Source organism: Lithobates pipiens, unplaced genomic scaffold (genome assembly GCF_037356315.1).
Source record: "Lithobates pipiens isolate NorthernLeopardFrog02 unplaced genomic scaffold, aLitPip1_a1.2 Scaffold_30, whole genome shotgun sequence".
Classification (NCBI taxonomy): domain Eukaryota; kingdom Metazoa; phylum Chordata; class Amphibia; order Anura; family Ranidae; genus Lithobates; species Lithobates pipiens.
The window spans coordinates 42329782-42352216 of NW_027507791.1; the positions used below are offsets into that span (position 1 = coordinate 42329782).

At 41.6% G+C, this 22435-nt stretch overlaps 1 protein-coding gene across 1 annotated transcript in view; it reads left to right on the forward strand.

Moving 5' to 3' along the window:
* The window catches only part of DCAF8 (DDB1 and CUL4 associated factor 8), a 69260-nt gene that overhangs the window by 15759 nt on the left and 31066 nt on the right, over positions 1-22435 (forward strand). The window contains 7 exon segments of the mRNA XM_077464094.1: positions 3227-3515; positions 3517-3913; positions 10752-10892; positions 14544-14638; positions 14739-14849; positions 15446-15518; positions 18142-18199. Coding sequence (XP_077320220.1) covers positions 3227-3515; positions 3517-3913; positions 10752-10892; positions 14544-14638; positions 14739-14849; positions 15446-15518; positions 18142-18199 — 1164 coding nt within the window.

Genomic DNA, 22435 nt, shown 5'->3' on the forward strand with positions numbered 1-22435 from the left:
GCCCTTTTGCCTTCACTCTGTGGTCCAGCACACCCCAAACCATCTCGATTGGGTTCAGGTCCGGTGACTGTGGATCCCATCACTCTCCTTCTTGGTCAAAAAGCCCTTACACAGCCTGGAGGTGTGTTTGGGGTCATTGTCCTGTTGAAAAATAAATGATGGTCCAACTAAACGCAAACGGGATGGAATAGCATGCCGCTGCAAGATGCAGTGGTAGCCATGCTGGTTCAGTATGCCTTCAATTTGAATAAATCCCCAACAGTGTCACCAGCAAAGCACCCCCACACCATCACACCTCCTCCTCCATTGCTTCACGGTGGGAACCAGGCATGTAGAGTCCATTCACCTCTTCTGCGTTGCACAAAGACACGGTGGTTGGAACCAAAGATCTCAAACTTGGACTCATCAGACCAAAGCACAGATTCCACTGGTCTAATGTCCATTCCTTGTGTTCTTTAGCCCAAACAAGTCTCTTCTGCTTGTTGCCTGTCCTCAGCAGTGGTTTCCTAGCAGTTATTTTACCATGAAGGCCTGATTCACACAGTCTCCTCTTGACAGTTGTTCTAGAGATGTGTCTGCTGCTAGAACTCTGTGTGGCATTGACCTGTTCTCTAATCTGAGCCGCTGTTAACCTGCGATTTCTGAGGCTGGTGACTCGGATGAACTTATCGTCCGCAGCAGAGGTGACTCTTGGTCTTCCTTTCCTGGGCGCTCCTCATGTGAGCCAGTTTCTTTGTAGCACTTGATGGTTTTTGCCACTGCACTTGGGGACACTTTAAAAGTTTTCCGGACTGACTGACCTTCATTTCTTAAGTAATGATGGCCACTAGTTTTTCTTTACTTAGCTGCTTTTTTCTTGCCATAATACAAATTCTAACAGTCTATTCAGTAGGACTATCAACTGTGTACTGTATCCACCTCCTGCACAACACAACTGATGGTCCCAACCCCATTTATAAGGCTTGAAATCCCACTTACTAAACCTGACAGGGCACACCTGTGAAGTGAAAACCATTTGAGGTGACTACCTCTTTAAGCTCATCAACAGAATGCCAAGAGTGTGCGGAGCAGTAATTAAAGCAAAAAGTGGCTACTTTGAAGACCCTAGAATATAAGACATATTTTCAGTTGTTTCACACTTTTTTGTTCAGTATATAATTCCACATGTGTTAATTCATAGTTTTGATGCCTTCAGTGTCAATCTACAATTTTCATAGTCATGAAAATAAAGAAAAACTCTTTGAATGAGAAGGTGTGTCCAAACTTTTGCTCTGTACTATATATATATATCTATCTCAATTAATAATAATTTACACTATTTTTGACTTATTAAAAACTACTTTGCTTTTGAGGGTGCTCACCTATGCCGAAAGGGATGGGGTGGTCTTGAGAAATGTCCAGCTAAATGAGGAGCAGAAGAAACCCTACCCTAATGGTCAGAGTCTAAAAGAGTCCAAAGTGATGTTTTATCAGTCAGTAGAAAGAAGTTGACCTGTTTCAGGGGTTTGGATCGCTTCATCAAGACTCGTGTTTGTATCTGATATTTGAACTTCATGTTTCTTGTGTATGAGGACTTGAGAAGTAATGCTCTTCTTCTTCTATTTCTTCTTGTCGTCGTCATCTTCTTCTTCTCCTCTCGTCGTCATTGTCTTCTTCTTCTCCTCTCGTCGTCGTTGTCTTCTTCTTCTCCTCTCGTCGTCATTGTCTTCTCCTCTCGTCGTCATTGTCTTCTCCTCTCGTCGTCATTGTCTTCTCCTCTCGTCGTCATTGTCTTCTCCTCTCGTCGTCATTGTCTTCTCCTCTCGTCGTCATTGTCTTCTCCTCTCGTCGTCATTGTCTTCTCCTCTCGTCGTCATTGTCTTCTCCTCTCGTCGTCATTGTCTTCTCCTCTCGTCGTCATTGACGTCTTCTTCTTCTCCTCTCGTCGTCATTGTCGTCGTCGTCATTGTCGTCGTCTTCTTCTTCTCCTCTCGTCGTCGTCTTCTTCTTCTCCTCTCGTCGTCGTCTTCTTCTTCTCCTCTCGTCGTCGTCTTCTTCTTCTCCTCTCGTCGTCGTCGTCTTCTTCTTCTCCTCTCGTCGTCGTCGTCTTCTTCTTCTCCTCTCGTCGTCGTCGTCTTCTTCTCCTCTCGTCGTCGTCGTCTTCTTCTTCTCCTCTCGTCGTCGTCGTCGTCTTCTTCTTCTCCTCTCGTCGTCGTCTCTTCTTCTCCTCTCGTCGTCGTCTTCTTCTTCTCTCCTCTCGTCGTCGTCTTCTTCTTCTCCTCTCGTCGTCGTCTTCTTCTTCTCTTCTCCTCGTCGTCGTCTTCTTCTTCTTTCTCCTCTCGTCGTCGTCGTCTTCTTCTTCTCCTCTCGTCGTCGTCGTCTTCTTCTTCTCTCTCGTCGTCGTCGTCTTCTTCTTCTCTCTCGTCGTCGTCTTCTTCTTCTTCTTCTTCTTCTTCTTCTTCTTCTTCTTCTTCTTCTTCTTCTTCTTCTTCTTCTTCTTCTTCTTCTTCTTCTTCTTCTTCTTCTTCTTCTTCTTTCTTCTTCTTCTTCTTCTTCTTCTTCTTCTTCTTCTTCTTCTTCTTCTTTCTTCTTCTTCTTCTTCTTCTTCTTCTTCTTCTTCTTCTTCTTCTTCTTCTTCTTCTTCTTCTTCTTCTTCTTCTTCTTCTTCTTCTTCTTCTTCTTCTTCTTCTTCTTCTTCTTCTTCTTCTTCTTCTTCTTCTTCTTCTTCTTCTTCTTCTTCTTCTTCTTCTTCTTCTTCTTCTTCTTCTTCTTCTTCTTCTTCTTCTTCTTCTTCTTCTTCTTCTTCTTCTTCTTCTTCTTCTTCTTCTTCTTCTTCTTCTTCTTCTTCTTCTTCTTCTTCTTCTTCTTCTTCTTCTTCTTCTTCTTCTTCTTCTTCTTCTTCTTCTTCTTCTCTTCTTCTTCTTCTTCTTCTTCTTCTTCTTCTTCTTCTTCTTCTTCTTCTTCTTCTTCTTCTTCTTCTTCTTTCTTCTTCTATTTTAACAGTTCTCAGTTACTTTCACAACTCCATGAATGAGTCCGTCCTTGATACATTGGGTATCGATATTGAAGAGGCGTTATTAGATATTTAGATCAGTTTGACCACTTCCCAGTTGACCCCAACTTTTTTTTTTTTTTTTGCAGGCTTACTTTTGTATCCAAACCATTTGATATTTGTTGGTGATTCTCTGACGCTTCCCTTTTTTTTTTTTTTTTTATCTCATACGGTCTTTGTTCTTCTCTTGCTCAGGAAGTGTCTCCAGCAGCCCAGAAGACATGTCTGGGACAGAAGAAGGGAAGGAGAACTCCTCTGGGATCGAGGTGGAAGCCTCGGACGTAAGCCTCAGTTTAACCGGAGAAGTTACGGGCACAAACCGAGCCGAAAACAAGGACAGTAGCTCGGAGAGCTCGGGGGAGGACAAGGACTCCGACAGTATGGACGATACCGGACTGTATTCCATTAACGACGAGAACCGCGCAAACGACCGTTCACACTCGGAGGATGATGATGATGATGACGAGGAAGAAGAAGAGGAGGAGGGAAGAAGACAGACTACGCAAACGAGGCCAAAAAAAGCGAGCCAACGCTGACCAGGACTCTTCTGACGATGAAAGGGCTTTGGAAGACTGGGTGTCCTCGGAGAAGACGCCTTTGCCCAGACCTCGGTGGCGAGCCATCCGCGCGCTCAGGCAAAGGGAGATCGGAACCAGCCGGCGCTTTATTTACGATGCCTGCGGGGGGCGCGGGTTCGTCCAGAGGTTCCGGCTCTTGCACGGTCTGGATGGGCACCTCGGCTGCGTTAACACCTTGCATTTCAACCAGAGGGGTACTTGGTTGGCAAGTGGCAGCGATGACCTCAAGGTGGTTGTCTGGGACTGGGTGAGGAAAAAGCCCGTTCTAGAGTTTGAGAGCGGCCACAAAAGCAACGTATTTCAGGTATGCACGTCTACTGGTCTACTCACTCCAGTATTTTTTTTTTTTGTTTTTTTTTATATATCTTTATTTATAATGTTCAGTACAAAAAAAAAAAAAAAAAATACAACTTTAAAATGGTTCACTAAGGCCGATATGACTTTTTACATATTTGTTGTTGTGCTTTTACCCCCTTACTGCATTTATGCCTTCAATTTAAGCACTTGGAAGCCCCAGCTGGTGCACAATTCTTCCCATAGAACGGTGTTGATGGTGTATGCGGATATACACCTACTCTTACATGTATGGATCTGATTTCCCAAACGCAGACATTTTGTGTATACCTGTGTCTGTCCATACGGTCCTAGGGGCAGAATTATACAGGGGCTGAGGCTCCCAGGCACTGTCATTACAGGTGTGTTTTTTTTTTTTTTTTTTTTTTTTTTTTTTTATTTATATTTTTTTTTTTTTTTGTTTCCCTCTCCCATACACCTGTATGTACATCCATATGCATAGGTCCTTAAAGCTGCACGATTCTAGCCAAAATGAGTTTCACTTTTTTTTTTTTTTTGTTTTTTTTGCTTAGAATAAAAAAAGATGACAATTCACTCATGACGTAAAATCTTTCACAGTATACACACCAAAAAAAAATAAGGGGCTAATTTTACTAGTTAGTGATTTATTTATTTTTTTAGTTTTTTATTATTCATTTAAAGTAACCTTTTCCCAAAAAATTGCATTTGAAAGGCTGCTGGGCAAATACAGTGTGACACAAAATATTGCACCACTATTTTATTCTCTAGGGTGTCTACTAAAAAAATAAAAAAAATTAAATAAAAAATAAAAATGATAATGAAATAAATAAAAAATAAAATAAATATATATATATATATATATATATATATATATATATATATGACACCCTAGAGAATAAAATAGTGGTTGTTGCAATATTTAAAAATGTAACTATACAACTCTGTTTAGTTCCATTTTTAACTTTGACCTACAGGTAGGCCTATAATAAGGCTTACCTGTAGGCAAAAAGAATATCTAAACCTGTACGGTTTAGGAGATATTCCCCTCACGATGAGCCGCTGACTTCAGCGGCGCATGCGCACCGGAGATTCTCGGCTGAAAGTCCGACAGACGCCGGACCCTGCTGGGAAGAAAACTCACGCGCGGGATTGATGACATCGCGGCTCTGGCCACTCACAGCGCTGGAGCCGCGAGACCGGAAGACACGCGAGGGAACATGTCAGCTCACTCGGCGTGGACAGAGGGAGATGCCGGCGCCTCGTTCTGCCATAAGTATTTCATAATGAGCTAGTTTGCGGTGCATACTAGCTCATTATGCCTTTTTCCCTTACAGGAGTAAAAAAATATAAAAAAAAAAAGTCCGCGGTTTTACTCCCACTTTAATGTTTAGGGGTTCGAATTAATTTTCTAGCAAAAAATTATTTTAACTTGAAACCAACAAATGACAGAAAAAGGTTTAGTGTTTAAACTTTTTTCACTTGCACACAAAGTCTATTCCATTGATAAATTGTTACAATGTTTATACTTAAGTTCAACTGATAAAGAATTTGTGATTCTTGACAGACCGTCCGGTTTTTCTCTTCCTTTCTTTTGATGGCTGTGGCTTCAGAAGAGCAGAGAGAATTCTTTGCATAGAAAGAATCCTGAAACACTTTAATCAAAGATCGCCATGGGAAAAAAAAATTCGCAATAACGATTCTTGATTAATTGTGCAGCTCAAGTCCTTTATGCCGTGTGCACACGTTCAGAGTTTTCTTCGTAAAAAATCTTGGATGGGTTTTTCCGACGGAATTCCGCTCAAGCTTGCCTTGCATACGCACGGGTCACACAGTTCTCTCAACTTTCGACCATCAAGAACGCGGTGACTACAACACTGCGACGAGCCGAGGAAATGAAGTTCAGTGCTTCCGAGCATGCGTCGAATTGTTTCCGAGCATGCGTAGGAATTTTGCGCGTCGGAATTGCTACAGGCGATGGATCAGAGTTGCCGATCGGAATTTTTCCAGTTGGGAAAAATAGAGAACCTGCTCTCAATCTTTTGCTGGTGGAAATTTCCGCCAGCAAAAGTCCAATGGAGCGTACACATGGCCGGAATTTCCAATCAAAAGCTGTGACTGCTGGTGGGATTTACAATTGTGTGTACGGGACTTTAGTGTCAGGTTTTTATTTTATCATTATTAATTTTTTTTTTTTTTTTTTGTCTTATTGGGAATACATTTATTTATTTTTATTATGTTTTTTTTTTTGATATAGATAGATGGATAGAGATATATATATATATATAATATTATGAATTCCTGTTGAATCTACAGAACAGGAAGTGCTCAAAAATTATATATATTTTTTTTTAGCCCTTCCTGTTCTGTAGATGCAACAGGAATTGAGGGAATTCCCCTTTTTATATAGGTGTCGCCATTGGAGGATTTTTTTCTTTATTTTTTTTTTTTCTTTTAGATCTGAATTTTTTTTTTTTTTTTTTTTTTGTTTGTAGGGAAGATTTACTCTATACAACTGTAAAACATTGGGGTTTTTTTAATCACTTTTCAGTCTCTGTAATATCAGTGACCAGGGCAAATAAAAAGGGGGGGGGGGGGGGGGAGAAATCGCCACAGTGGGTACTCAGAAGTAAAAACCTTTGTGTACATACAGTCCAATGAGAGTGCCAATTTTCCAAACGTGTGTTTTTTTTGTTTTTTTTTTTTTAATGATAAAATTGTTTATGGAAAGAGAACATAGTGTTTCAGGTTCCCCCCCCCCCCCTTTTTTTTTTTTTTATTTTATTAAACCCCTGCTCTTGTTAACACTTGAATTACCAGCCTTCTGAAAATGTTTTCAAGTGGGTGGGGAAAACCCACAGTTAATATTTATTCTGAGTTCATTTTAAGCAGTGTCAAAATTCCTAAGCTCTGATGAGTCTGGCTCCTGGAAATGCGTTTTTTTTTTTTTTTTTTTTTCATTTAAACTTTGGAACTTTTTGCTTGGCACTCTTCATTGAACAGGCATTATGTGGGTTCTCAGCTCTGAGTTTACCCCCATTTCTGAGAGGTGTACTTGTTTTGTGTAGCGCCCCCAAATCATAGCCAGTGTTGGCTTAGATATAACTCGAGAGACTAAATACGTTTTTTATGTATGAAAACCAATCACAGCTTATGAATTGACGCTCGTGTACAGTTGTGCTCATAAGTTTACATACCCTGGAGGAATTTTAATTTCTTGGCCATTTTTCAGAGAATATGAATAACACAAAAACCTTTCTTTCGCTCGCTGTTAGTGTTTGGCTGAAGCCATTTATTATCAATCAACTCCATTTTACTCTCTTTAAATCATAATGGCAACAGAAACTACTGGAATGACCCTGATCAAAAGTTTACATACCCCAGTTCTTAATACCGAGTATTGCCCCTTTAACATCAATGGTAGCTTGAAGTCTTTTGTGGTATTTGTGGATGAGGCTCTTTATCTTCTCAGATGGTTAAAGCCTCCAGTTTCTGTAAATTATTGGGCTGTCTAACATGAACGGGCACGTTTGAGATCTCCCCAGAGGGGCTCAATGATATTGAGGTCAGGAGACGGAGATGTCCTCTCCAGAACCTTCACTTTATTCTGCTGTAGCCAATGACGGGTGGACTTGGCCTTGTGTTTTGGATCATTGTCATGTTGGAATGTCCAAGTACGTCCCATGTGTAGCTTCCCTGGCTGATAAATGCAAATGTTCCTCCAGTATTTTTTGATAATACTGCTTTCATCTTGCCCTTTTGACCAAATTTTCTGTGCCTTTGTAGCTTCACATCCCCAAAACATCAGCGATCCACCTCCGTGTTTCACAGTAGGAATGGTGGACCTTTCATCATGGGCCTTGTTGACTCCTCTCCGAATGTAGTATTTATGGTTCATCACTCCAAATGACTTTGTGCCGGAAGGTTTGAGGCTTGTCTCTGTGCTGTTTGGCGTTTTGTAAATGGGATACTTTATGACATTTGTGTAGTAATGGCTTTCTTCTGGAGACTCGACCATGCAGCCCACCATCTCTCTTCAAGTGCCTCCTTATTGTACATCTTGAAACAGCCACAACACATGATTTCAGAGAGTCCTGTATTTCACCTCAAGTTATTTGTGGGTTTTTTCTTTGCATCCCGAACAATTTTTTTCCCTGGTAGTTGTTGCTGAAATTTTAGTTGGTCTACCTGACCGTGGTTTGATTTCAATAGAACCCCTCATTTACCACTTCTTGATTAGAGTTTGAACACTGCTGATTTAGCATTCTCAATTCCTTGGATATCTTTTGTATATCCCTTCCCTGTTTTATACAGTTCAGCTACCTTTTCCCGCAGATCCTTTGACAATTCCTTTGCTTTCCCCATAACTCAGAATCCAGAAACCTCAGTGCAGCACTGGATGAAAGATGCAAGGGTCTGTCAGGAGTCCAGAAACTCATTGAACTTTCATACACACACTAATTACAAGCAAACAAATCAACAGGTGAGGATGGTTACCTTTTAATAGCCATTCAAACCTCTTTGTGTCTACTTGTGTGCATGTATCAGGCCAAAATCACCGGGGTGTGTAAACTTTTGATCAGGGTCATTTGGGTAGTTTCTGTTGCCATTATGATTTAAAAAGAGTAAACACAGTTGATTGATAATAAATGGCTTCAGCCAAACACTAACCATGAGGGAAAGAAAAGTTTGTGTTATCATTCATAGTCTCTGAAAAATAGCCAAGAAATCATAAATTCTGCCAGGGTATGTAAACTTATGAGCACAACTGTATATATTACTTTATAAATATTTTTATCTAACATGTCCTCTGTGTATCTCTATCAGGTGAGCGTGTATTATAGAGCTCCAGCTATTCAGTAAATGGAAGCACTACTTGAGGGATCGCTTAAACCATTTTCAAGAGGCCCCCCAAGGCTTCCATTAATAGAAAAAAAATCTTTGCAGGCACTTCATACGGGCTTGTTGGACATTAATCCGATAGATATTATTAATATAGGGTTGGCCTCCCTTTGTGGCTGTTCTATATTTTACTCTTGTTGGAAGACTTTTCACAAGATTTTGGAATGTGTATCCATTTGTGAGGTCAAATGATGATGTTGGATGAGAAGACCTGGCTTTTAGTTGGGTTGGGTTCAAATTATTTCCAAAGGTGTTCAGTAGGATTGAAGTCTCAGTTCTCTGCAGACCACTTGAGTTCCTTCACACCAAGCTGGTCAAACCATGTTTGTATGAAGCTAGCCACCATTTGTGAGGTCATGGTATGTTGATTTGAGAAGGCCTGGCTTGCAGTTGGGGTTCCCGTTCATCCCAGTGTCCAGTAAGGTTGAGGTATTGGGTGCACACCACTAGAGTTACTCTACATCAACCTGGTCAAAGCATGTCTTTGAGTTGGCCACCATTTGGGAGGTCAGGTACTAATGTTGGATGAGAGAGCCTTGTTTGCAGTTGGGGTCCTCTTCATCACAAAAGTGTCCAATAAGGTTGAGGTCTCAGGGTTGTGCAGACCACTAGAGTTCCTCTAGACCAAGTTGGTCAAACCTTGGAGCTGGCCACCATTTTGGGAGGTCGGGTACTGATGTTGAATGACTAGACCTGGCTTGCAATTGGGGTTGCCGTTCATCTCAAAAGGTTGAAGTCTCAGGTCTTCCAACTAAAGTCCTCCACACCAAGCTGGTCATACCATGTCTTTATGGAGCAGCAGACAGAAGTGACCACAAGTTTGGAAGCCCACAGATGGTAGACACCTCGTCATTTCAGCTCTGGTTACTCTACAATAATAGCAAGAATCTGAAAACCACAGGCATGACTTTCAAAAGACGAAGGCATGATGGGACTTATAGTTTTAGCACTGCTTGAGCTAAAGGTTGTTTGCCCTTTGGTCTACAGTCTTTGTGTTCGGTGACATAAGTGGGACCCTTCATCGTGTTGTGACAAATAAGGCTTCTAATTTCTCTATATGTCTCGTTTGGGGACATATTTCTTACTAAGTAGAGCACCATGTGTAGACGCCATGTCTCACTAGCAGAATCTTGCCAGCAGCAGTAACTATAGACCTCACTCGCCCGCTCCTATGGTGTTGCTCCCTCACTGGCTGGAATACTGCTGAATCTCACCAATGAGGAGAATGCAACTTCAGTGTCTTGTTGGTCTGACCAACAAAGGGGCAACACCGTAGGATCACGAGTACTTTAGCGATCCGGTTGCTGCTAAATTTCCACCATTTGACTGGCGGACATCACCTATACCTATGCAGTACTGCCTCCAGTAAACCTAACAGTTTGGCTGATTTCAGATAAGGATTCAGCTGGCCATCAGTGGTGAAACGCGTCAAGGCTGGAGAGGTCTTCTCCTATCCTTGTGAGCAAGCCAGCAGTGTTGCTGTTGGCTTGCTCACAAGGATAGGAAAGTGTTGCTGTTGGCTTGCTCACAAGGATAGGAAAAGTCCTCTCCAGCCTTGACGCCGTTTCACCACCGATGGCTTGCTCACAAGGATAAGTTTAAGACGTCTCCAACTTGGCGTGTTTCACCACTGCCGACGAGCTCAGTAGCAGTGGAAACTCATCATAGGTTGGTTTTGAGTGGCGACAATGTATGCAGTATTTTGTTTTGACAAATTTTAAACACAAAAAAGATTATCTAAGCTTTGGAGTGTGGCTTATATTTTGTTCATTTTGACCGAAGGTTTCAGGCTTCACGTCCCTCAGATCTCCTTTTTTGAGGACATTTTTAATTACTAAGCACAATCTATATCCCCCTTTTTGTAAGAGGAATATGTTTCTCTATAGTTCTCCTCGAAGATCTGTCTAACTTTTTCGCTTTCTCTTCAGGCAAAATTTCTGCCCAACAGCGGGGACTCCACGATTGCCATGTGCGCCCGCGACGGGCAGGTACGTGTTGCTGAGCTCTCTGCCACCCAGTGCTGCAAGAATACAAAGAGGGTGGCACAGCACAAAGGAGCCTCTCACAAGGTATGTGGCTGAGTGACTTTTAATATTGTTATTATTAAAAAAAATATATATAATTGTATAAATAATAATATATATTTTTTTTTTTTGGGTGGGGATATAATTTGTCATCAACTGAAGTTTTAATGCGGTCTCATAAATGCACAAAAAAAATAATAAAAAAAAAATATATATATATATATATATATATATATATATATATATATATATATATATATATATATATATATATATATATAATATATATATATATATATATATATATATATATATATATATATATATATATATATATATATATATATAATTTTTTTTTTTTTTTTGTGTATTTATCAGACCGCTTTAAAACTTTAATGACACAACATCATACTCTCCCCTCCCAAAAAAAAAAAAATATATATATAATTATAAAAAATAATAATTTTTCAGGGTGTGTGGGTGTGTGTATATGTACAGTGACTACAAGTAGTATTCAACCCCCTGCAGATTTAGCAGGTTTGATAAGATGCAAATAAGTTAGAGCCTTCAAACTTTAAACAAGAGCAGGATTTATTAACAGATGCATAAATCTTACAAACCAAAAAGTTATGTTGCTCAGTTAAATTTAATAAATTTTAAACATAAAAGTGTGGGTCAATTATTATTCAACCCCCTAGGTTTAATATTTTGTGGAATAACCCTTGTTTGCAATTACAGCTAATAATCGTCTTTTATAAGACCTGATCAGGCCGGCACAGGTCTCTGGAGTTATCTTGGCCCACTCCTCCATGCAGATCTTCTCCAAGTTATCTAGGTTCTTTGGGTGTCTCATGTGGACTTTAATCTTGAGCTCCTTCCACAAGTTTTCAATTGGGTTAAGGTCAGGAGACTGACTAGGCCACTGCAACACCTTGATTTTTTCCCTCTTGAACCAGGCCTTGGTTTTCTTGGCTGTGTGCTTTGGGTCGTTGTCTTGTTGGAAGATGAAATGACGACCCATCTTAAGGTCCTTGATGGAGGAGCGGAGGTTCTTGGCCAAAATCTCCAGGTAGGCCGTGCTATCCATCTTCCCATGGATGCGGACCAGATGGCCAGGCCCTTGGGCTGAGAAGCAGCCCCACAGCATGATGCTGCCACCACCATGCTTGACTGTAGGGATGGGTATTCTTTGGGTCGTATGCAGTGCCATCCAGTCTCCAAACGTCACGTGTGTGGTTGGCACCAAAGATCTCGATCTTGGTCTCATCAGACCAGAGAACCTTGAACCAGTCTGTCTCAGAGTCCTCCAAGTGATCATGAGCAAACTGTAGACGAGCCTTGACATGACGCTTTGAAAGTAAAGGTACCTTACGGGCTCGTCTGGAACGGAGACCATTGCGGTGGAGTACGTTACTTATGGTATTGACTGAAACCAATGTCCCCACTGCCATGAGATCTTCCCGGAGATCCTTCCTTGTTGTCCTTGGTTAGCCTTGACTCTTCGGACAAGCCTGGCATCGGCACGGGAGGAAACTTTCAAAGGCTGTCCAGCCCGGTGGAAGGCTAACAGTAGTTCCATAAGCCTTCCACTTCCGGATGATGCTCCCAACAGTGGAGACAGGTAGGCCCAACTCCTGGAAAGGGTTTGTACCCCTTGCCAGCCTTGTGACCCTCCACGATCTTGTCTCTGATGGCCTTGGAATGCTCCTTTGTCTTTCCCATGTTGACCATGTATGAGTGCTGTTCACAAGTTTGGGGAGGGTCTTAAATAGTCAGAAAAGGCTGGAAAAACAGATAATTAATCCCAAACATGTGAAGCTCATTGTTCTTTGTGCCTGAACTACTTCTTAATACTTTAGGGGAACCAAACAGAATTCTGTTGAATTGAGGGGTTGAATAATAATTGACCCTCTGAATAAACTTTTCACTATTTAAAAAAAAAAATTAAACAAAGAAATAACATTCTTTTTTTGCTGCAGTGCATTTCACACTTCCAGGCTGATCTACAGTCCAAATGTCACAATGCCAAGTTAATTCCGAATGTGTAAACCTGCTAAATCTGCAGGGGTTGAATACTACTTGTAGGCACTGTATGTGTGTGTGTGTGTGTGTGTGTTGTATATATATATATATATATATATATATATATATATATATATATATATATATATTTTTTTTATTTTTTTCACCACTTGCCTACTGCCATACTTTGAAAAAACAGCAGGTTGGTGACTGGTATTCTGGAGCACCATTTTAAAATGTCACTCTTTACTGTGCACTTGCCTAGAGCACACATTGTCATTTTAGATAGCACAGACCACAAGCAAATGCACAGAGCCAGCCATAGGGCTCTGTGCCTTTATGATCACTATGCTCTGTGCCAAACACCACAATCACAAATGTAAACGCTACTAGCCTCCCCTTCCTGTCACAATGGAGGAAGGAGGTTCTAATGAATGAGGAATTCAATTTGTCAAAGGTAGACAGCAGGCAATTTAATTATTTTAACTAACTTTTTTTACTCTTTTTATACCATGTTCATGTCCAAAAAATGGGTTATTCTTGGGCTGTCTCTGTCCAAAAAGGGGCTTTGGGGGTGTCTGGGTGTGTTTTTTTTTTTTATTTGCATTTTTTTTTTTATAACATAGTATAGGAGCCTGGGAGGGGTAGGAGGGTGAGAGTTAAGGGGAGCCCCTGGCATAGAAGGGAGATTGGGGAGGGGCAGGTGAGAGATAAAGTGAATGGTAGTAATGTTGACGAAGATATGCAACTAACTGTTATTAACAATTTGGAAAATAACATTGAAATAAAAAAACAAAGGAACCCCCTTTTTCCTTTCATATATTAAAAAATAAAAAAAGCCATTTAATACCATCCAAAGACAGCTCTGCTAGCTAATATGAAAAAATATATATATATATATTTGTTTTGTGTGTGTATGTGTGTGTGTGTATATATATATATATATATATATATATATATATATATATATATATATATATATATATATATATATATATTAGTGAGTGTATAATAAAAAAAAAAAAAAAAATGATATATACAAAAATTCAGAAAATACAAAATCATGCATTTTTGTTGGTGTATATGTATGTGTATGTGTAAAATATATATATTGCATTATTTTGTGTTTTCTGAATTTTGTGTATATATATATATATATATATATATATATATATATATATATATATATATATATATATATATATATATATATATATATATATATATATATATATATATATATATATAATTATACACACACAAATACATTTTATTTTTTTCCTATTGGCTAGGCAGAGCTTTGTTTGGTTGCTATTAAATGGCTATATTTATTTGTGTGTATACATAATTATAATTTGTGTGGTGTATTTATTTGTCAATCATTATAAAGAGAAAAATGGCCTAATGAAGGGGTATCGCAGGTTGCTACTCAAGTGGTAACGTTCATATTTTTTTTTTTTTTTTTTTTTTTAAATGTTGTAATTGTATCCTGAAAATTACAGCATTAGACAGGTGGTACTGCAGCCTGAAGGTGGCAGTGTTTATCTGCATTTTGAAGCCTGCATCATAGCTGACATAGTGATCACACGCTGAGGAATCTCACTAATCTTGTTGAATGATTTGTGCGGAGTTGTCACCGGTCTTTATCTGTGTATTTTGCCACCTCCTCCTCAGCTCGCCCTAGAACCAGACTCCCAGTGCACTTTCCTGTCCGCCGGTGAGGACGCGGTAGTGTTCACCATTGACCTTCGGCAAGACCGACCTGCATCGTAAGTACATATCCCCTCCTCCTGATATTACACCAAGGCGACGTCTCGCAGAGTCTTCACATCTTCTTTTTTTTTTTTTTCCTTTTGCGTTCTCACACAGGCGACTAGTTGTCACCAAGGAGAAGGACAAGAAGATTGGACTGTACACGATATATGTCAATCCCGCTAACACGTACCAGTTCGCAGTGGGCGGCCGCGACCAGTTTGTCAGGTAAGGGCTTGCCTTTTGTTCATGAGATAAGTGTATATGGGACCAAGAAGACTGAGGACATCATTTTTTTTTTCTCCGATCTTTGTTCTCGCCAAAACTTCTTCATTTATTGGGTTATGTAAACCCATCGGGACAGGCCCAGATGTGCAGAACGTCTGTACATGTTGATTCCTGCCGGTGATTCACATTGGGTGTGTCATATCTTGTGGTCACAAATTTATGATTTCCACTCCAGGTCAGCTATATACATGGAATGAATGTGGGGAACACAAATCCTTGCCTGCCTCTGTTTTAGAGGAAGGGTGTAGGGAAACCCCAACAATAAACCTTTTTAGAATATATATAATATATATATATATATATATATACTCCTAAACCTTGTGGACGGCCTTCCCAGAAAAGTTGAAGCTCTTATAGCTGCAAAGGGCGGGCCAACACAATATTAAACCCTACGGACTAAGACTGGGGTGCCATTAAAGTTCGTGTGTGTCCCAAAACTTCTGGTAATATCATGAATGTAAAATTGGTGTTCCTATCCGAAAAAAAAACAAATGTATACCACACACAATTAATTTATTTTTAATTTTTTTTCCAAGGATTTATGACCAGCGGAGAATCAATGAGAATGAGAATAATGGAGTCCTGAAAAAGTTTTGCCCTCATCACTTGGTGAGTGTGAAGAAAAAGATTTAGTACGGTACTGTTATCTCCTGCTGGAAATTTCTTTTTTGTATAAGTGATCCGAGCGGCTGTACAGCCCCTCAATCTCTTTTGGATAAATGTATATTATAATATAATTCTCTCTCTCTCTCTCTCGTTCTCTCGTTCTCTCGTTCTCTCTCTCGTTCTCTCTCTCGTTCTCTCTCTCTCTCGTTCTCTCTCTCTCTCGTTCTCTCTCTCTCGTTCTCTCTCTCTCGTTCTCTCTCTCGTTCTCTCTCTCTCTCGTTCTCTCTCTCTCTCGTTCTCTCTCTCTCTCTTCTCTCTCTCTCTCTCGTTCTCTCTCTCTCTCGTTCTCTCTCTCGTTCTCTCTCTCTCTCGTTCTCTCTCTCTCTCGTTCTCTCTCTCTCTCGTTCTCTCTCTCTCTCTCGTTCTCTCTCTCTCTCTCGTTCTCTCGTTCTCTCTCTCGTTCTCTCGTTCTCTCTCTCGTTCTCTCGTTCTCTCTCTCGTTCTCTCGTTCTCTCTCTCGTTCTCTCTCTCTCTCGTCTCTCTCTCTCGTTCTCTTCTCTCTCTCGTTCTCTCTCTCTCGTTCTCTCTCTCTCTCGTTCTCTCTCTCTCTCGTTCTCTCTCTCTCTCGTTCTCTCTCTCTCTCGTTCTCTCTCTCTCTCGTTCTCTCTCTCTCTCTCGTTCTCTCTCTCTCTCTCGTTCTCTCTCTCTCTCTCGTTCTCTCTCTCTCTCTCGTCTCTCTCTCTCTCTCGTTCTCTCTCTCTCTCGTTCTCTCTCTCTCTCGTTCTCTCTCTCTCTCGTTCTCTCGTTCTCTCTCTCGTTCTCTCGTTCTCTCTCGTTCTCTCGTTCTCTCTCTCGTTCTCTCGTTCTCTCTCTCTCTCGTTCTCTCTCTCTCTCGTTCTCTCTCTCTCTCGTTCTCTCGTTCTCTCTCGTTCTCTCGTTCTCTCTCGTCTCTCTCGTTCTCTCTCGTTCTCTCTCGTTCCTCTCGTTCTCTCTCGTTCTCTCGTTCTCTCTCGTTCTCTCGTTCTCTCTCGTTCTCTCGTTCTCTCTCGTTCTCTCTCTCTCTCTCGTTCTCTCTCTCTCTCGTTCTCTCTCTCTCTCGTTCTCTCTCTCTCTCGTTCTCTCTCTCTCTCGTTCTCTCTCTCTCTCGTTCTCTCTCTCTCTCGTTCTCTCTCTCTCGTCGTTCTCTCTCTCTCTCGTTCTCTCTCTCTCTCGTTCTCTCTCTCTCCTCGTTCTCTCTCGTTCTCTCTCGTTCTCTCTCGTTCTTCTCGTTCTCTCTCGTTCTCTCTCGTCTCTCTCGTTCTCTCTCGTTCTCTCTCGTTCTCTCTCGTTCTCTCTCGTTCTCTCTGTTCTCTCTCTCTCTCGTTCTCTCTCGTTCTCTCTCGTTCTCTCTCGTTTCTCTCGTTCTCTCTCTCTCTCTCGTTCTCTCGTTCTCTCTCTCTCTCTCGTTCTCTCGTCTCTCTCTCTCTCTCGTTCTCTCTCTCTCTCGTTCTCTCGTTCTCTCTCTCTCGTTCTCTCGTTCTCTCTCTCTCGTTCTCTCTCTCTCTCGTTCTCTCGTTCTCTCTCTCTCGTTCTCTCTCTCTCGTTCTCTCTCTCTCTCTCTCTCTCTCTCTCTCGTGCTCTCTCTCTCTCGTTCTCTCGTTCTCTCGTTCTCTCTCTCTCTCTCTCTCTCTCTCTTTCTCTCTCTCTCTCTCTCTCTCTCTCTCTCTCTCTCTCTGTCTCTCCATATACAAAATTCTAATTTCTTATATTATTATAAATATTTATAATATTATTTTATTATTATTATTTATATATTAATATAAATATATTGTGTGTTTTCGATCCTTCTTGCCTTTTTTTTTTTTTTTTCCCCCCATTTAGAACGCAAAAAAACCCAGCTGTGATCAAATGCCATCAAAATAAAGCTGTTTTTTTGTGTGAATTTTTATTTTTTTTTTTATATCGATTTTATTTGGGTACAGTTGTGGCACAATCGCCATTTAAAGTATCACAGTGCTGAATTTAAAAAAAAAATTTTGTGTTCAGTAAAATGTATTTAATGCATTTATTCTTTAAAAAATTTTTTTTTTTAAATGGTTGCGAAAATATCGTGCGACATAAAATCTTTCTGCAACAACCACCATTTTATTCTCCGGGGTCTCTGCTTTCAAAATATATAATGTTTGGGGGTTCGAAGTAATTTCTAGCAAAATGCAGATTTTTACCTGTATGAAAGAAATGTTAGAATTGGCCCGTGGGGGGGGGGGGGGGGTTTAAGGTGGTTCAACTAAAAAATTGGTTTTGATGGCTCAGGGAATATTGAAGCCATGCACAGGCTGACGACCAGCATTTTTTAGGAGGGCAGAAAGCCCCCATATTCCTCTAGTAAGAATACTTCCTGGCTTTATAGGAGCCTAATGGAAGACTGCATTGTCCACATCAGCCAATCGGATTCTGATTTTTCATTCTCCCATAGTGCACCTGGAGAAGTGATAAATGGAGTCTGGCTTTTGTTGGGGGGGGGGGGGGGAAATGAAGAGTTAACTTATCACAACACCTTCCTCCTTCCTTTTTTTTTTTTTTTTTTTTTTTTTTTTTGCGTTGTTTGTGGTGACGTCTGACTGAGTGTTGTGTTTTTTTTTTGCAGGTAACGAGCGAGGCAAAAGCCAACATCACTTGTCTTGTGTACAGCCATGACGGCACAGGTGAGTCCTGAGCCTCACACAGGCTTTAGTCACTAGTTTTTGGAGGTCCATGTCCCAGGGTAGTCGCCAGTGGCGGTGCGTCCATAATGGCGCTTGGGCGCCGCCCCCCTCTAGCACCAATAGATAGATTCATGCAATGCATGAATCTGTGGCCGCCGCTGCCACCCCTATTAAGGAGCCCAGCCCCTTTTGAGCGCCTGATTATGGCGGTGGGGGGGGAGGGGTGTTTTGAAGCGGCTGATTAGAGCCATAGGCTCTAATAGGCATCAAAAAAGGTGACCGAGCGCCATGCTGGGCACTCGCAGGTCACTCAGCTGTGTTAGAAAAGCGAATCAATATTCCCTTTCCTAACACTAAACCGCCTCTCCACCAATCAGGCGCTCGGATCTGTTACCCCATTACCTGATTGGCTGAAACGACAGGCGTCCAATCATAGCAGAGGACGGGAAGAGATGAAGGGAGAAGAGATCGAGGAGCTGTCCCACCGAGACAGGTAGGCGCGGACGGGCGGGGTCAAGCTGGCAGCATTTGGTATGGCACAGTGACGTAGTTTGATGGTGACAGTGGCGGCATTTGATGTGGTGACAGTGGCGGCGCTGGATGGGCACAGTGGCAGCGTTTTTTTTTATTTTTTTTTATTTTTTTTCAGTTTGCGGCTCCCGCCCCCCCCCAAAAAAAATCTTGAGCACCAGCTGTCCACCAGCACCAACCTGGAAGCATGAGGATTTGGGAGCCTGGACTTTGACTCGCCAGTTGCAGGGCAGTGGGTGACTTCTGTAGTGGTTTTAGACTTAAGGCCTGTACACACGGTCGGACTTTTTGACAACAAACATGCAAATTAGCTGTTTTGGAGCAACATCCGACCGTGTGTACGCTCCATCGGACAAACTTTTTTGGTTTTCATCGGACTTTTGTTGGCTGTGCGAACGGACAAACTTTCTGGCACTGACCGTGTGTATGCAAAAGCATCGGACTTTTGTACAAGGTACAAACACGCATGCTCAGCACCAATGCAAACGATCGAACTACAATACAGAAGTTGACCAAAGGTGGCGCTGGAGTCATTGAACGTCCCTCTTTTGAAGTGGCGTCAGTACGTTGTGACGTCACCACGTTCGTGTTTGTTGTCAAAAAGTCCGATCGTGTGTATGCAATACAAACTTGTGGACCACGCCCTTTGTACAAAAGTCCACGGAAAGTTTGTACAAAGTCCGATCATGTGTATGGGGCTTTAGATGACTGGCCCAGGCCAAGCAATTACAAAAAACAAGTCAGCAGATTGCAAATATCAAACCGTTTTTTTTTTTTTTTTCTTTTGGGTCTTTTGATCCCTGGATGCTCTAAAGGGATGCTTCAAAAGTAGGCAAGCGTGGATACCAGTATCGGTGCAAGCATTTGGGCTAGTATCGGTACTCTCCTAAATGCTCCTGATATGGAAACCAATACTTTGCGATTTGTGTCAATACAGAATGCATTAAACTGCACTGCAAAGAATCGCATGCGTTTCCCCCACCGCTTGTGTGTGTGTGTGTGTGTGTGTGTGTGTGTGTGTGTGTGTGTGTGTGTGTGTGTGTGTGTGGGGGGGGGGGGGGGTCCTAGAACTTGTCCCTGTGAGCACCTCTAGCGGCTGTGATTTGCTATTATCGGCGGGACCGGGACATCTATGTAGATTTTGCATTAGGCTAGGTATGTGCTTAAAGGATATGTAAAGGTTAATAAAAAAAAAAAGTCATACTTTCCCTCCTCTGTGCAGTTGGTTTTTGCACAGAGTGGCCCCGATCCTCCTCTTCTGGGGTCCCTCGGCTGCTCCTGGCTCCTACTCCTCTTTTTGAGTGCCCCGTTGGAGAGCTGCTCTCCCTCGGGGCACTTGTGTGGGCGTGCACCCGTGTCCTGCTGCTATGCCCATTGACACAGACAGCACGACTAGGCCCCACCCCCACCCCCCCCCCTCCCCCCGGCTCCATGTCATTGGATTTGATTGACAGCAGCCCAGCCATTGGCTCCCGTTGCTGTCAATCTATCGTCCCACCATTTTATTCTCTAGGGTCTCTGCTTTAAAAAAAAGTGTGTGTGTGTGTGTGTGTGTGTATATGTATGTATGTGTGTGTGTGTGTGTATATGTATGTGTATATGTGTATATATATATATATATATATATATAATATATATATATATATATATATATATATATATATATATATATATAATGTGTGTATGTATATATATATCTATGTTTGGGGGTGACGCCATATGACATTGCCAGGGCACACATCGCGGCGATCGTTGGTGCGGTGTCAATCCGACACACCACAACTCCGATCTCGTTAAAGAGTCTCTGACAGAGGCCCTTTACCACGTGATCAGCCGTGTTCAATCACGGCTGATCACGATGTGAACAGGAAGAGACGTTGATCGGCGATTTTCCTCACTTGCACCCAACTACTCCAATCAGTGCCCAGGCAGCTGCCTATCAACGCCATTAAAAAATACCTGCCAGTGATGCCTATCAGTGAAATCCAGTGCCAGTCATCAATGCTGCCTTTCAGTGCTGCCACCTCATTGGTGCCATCTCATCGGTGCCCATCAGTGAAGGCGAAAACGTACTTATTTACAAAAATTGTAATAACAAAAACGTATTTTTATTTTTTTTTTCAACATTTTCGGTCTTTGTTTTTATTCGTTCAGCAAAAATTGAAAACCGCAGAGGTGATCAAATACCACCAAAAGAAAGCTCTATTTGTGGGAACAAAATGATAAAATTTAGTTTGTCTACAGTGTAGCACGACCGCGCAATTGTCATTTAAATAGTGACAGTGCTGAAAATTGGTCAGAAGGTGCGAAGTGCCCGGTATTAAAGTGGTTAATGTGAGTTGTAACATTTTTATATACTAGATGGTGCATTTACCCCTTTTATATATATATATATATATATATATATATATATATATATATATATTATATATATATATATATATATATATATATATATATACACAGTGGTGTGAAAAAGTGTTTGCCCCCTTCCTCATTTCCTGTTCCTTTGCATGTTTGTTCACACTTAAGTGTTTCGGAACATCAAACCAATTTAAACAATAGTCAAGAACAACACAAGTAAACACAAAATGCAATTTGTAAATGAAGGTGTTTATTATTAAAGGTGAAAAAAAATCCAAACCATCATGGCCCTGTGTGAAAAAGTGATTGCCCCCTAAACCTAATAACTGGTTGGGCCACCCTTAGCAGCAACCAACTGCAACCAAGCGTTTGCGATAACGTGCAATGAGGCTTTTACAGCGTCCTGGAGGAATTTTTGGCCCACTCATCTTTGCAGAATTGTCCTAATTCAGTTACATTAGAGGGTTTTCGAGCATGAACGGCCTTTTAAGGTCATACCACAACATCTCAATAGGATTCAGGTCAGGACTTTGGCTAGGCCACTCCAAAGTCTTCATTTTGTTTTTCTTCAGCCATTCGGTGGTGGACTTGCTGGTGTGTTTAGGATCATTGTCCTGCTGCAGAACCCAAGTTCGTTTCAGCTTGAGTACACGAACAGATGGTCGGACATTCTCCTTCAGGATCTCTTGGTAGACAGTAGAATTCATAGTTCCTTTTATCACGGCAAGTCTTCCAGGTCCTGAAGCAGCAAAACAGCCCCAGACCATCACACTACCACCACCATATTTACTGTTGGTATAATGTTCTTTTTCTGAAATGCAGTGTTCCTTCTACGCCAGATATACTTGGACACACACCTTCCAAAGAGTTCCACTTTTGTCTCATCGGTCCCACAGAATGTTGTCCCAAAAGTCTTGGGGATCATCAAGATGTGTTGTGGAGAAATTGAGACGAGCTTTGATGTTCTTTTTGCTCAGCAGTGGTTTTCTCCTTGGAACTCTGCCATGCAGGCCATTTTTGCCCAGTCTTTTCCTGATGGTGGAGGCATGAACGCTGACCTTAACTGAGGCAAGTGAGGCCTGCAGTTCCTTGGACGTTGTTGTGGGGTCTTTTGTGACCTCTTGGATGAGTCGTCGCTGCGCTCTTGGGGTAATTTTGGGCGGCCGGCCACTCCTGGGAAGGTTCACCACTGTTCCATGTCTTCGCCATTTGTGGATAATGGCTCTCACTGTGGTTCGCTGGATTCCCAAAGCTTTGGAAATGCCTTTATAACCTTTCCAGACTGATAGATCTCAATTACTTTCTTTCTCAATTGTTCCTGAATTTCTTTGGGTCTCGGCA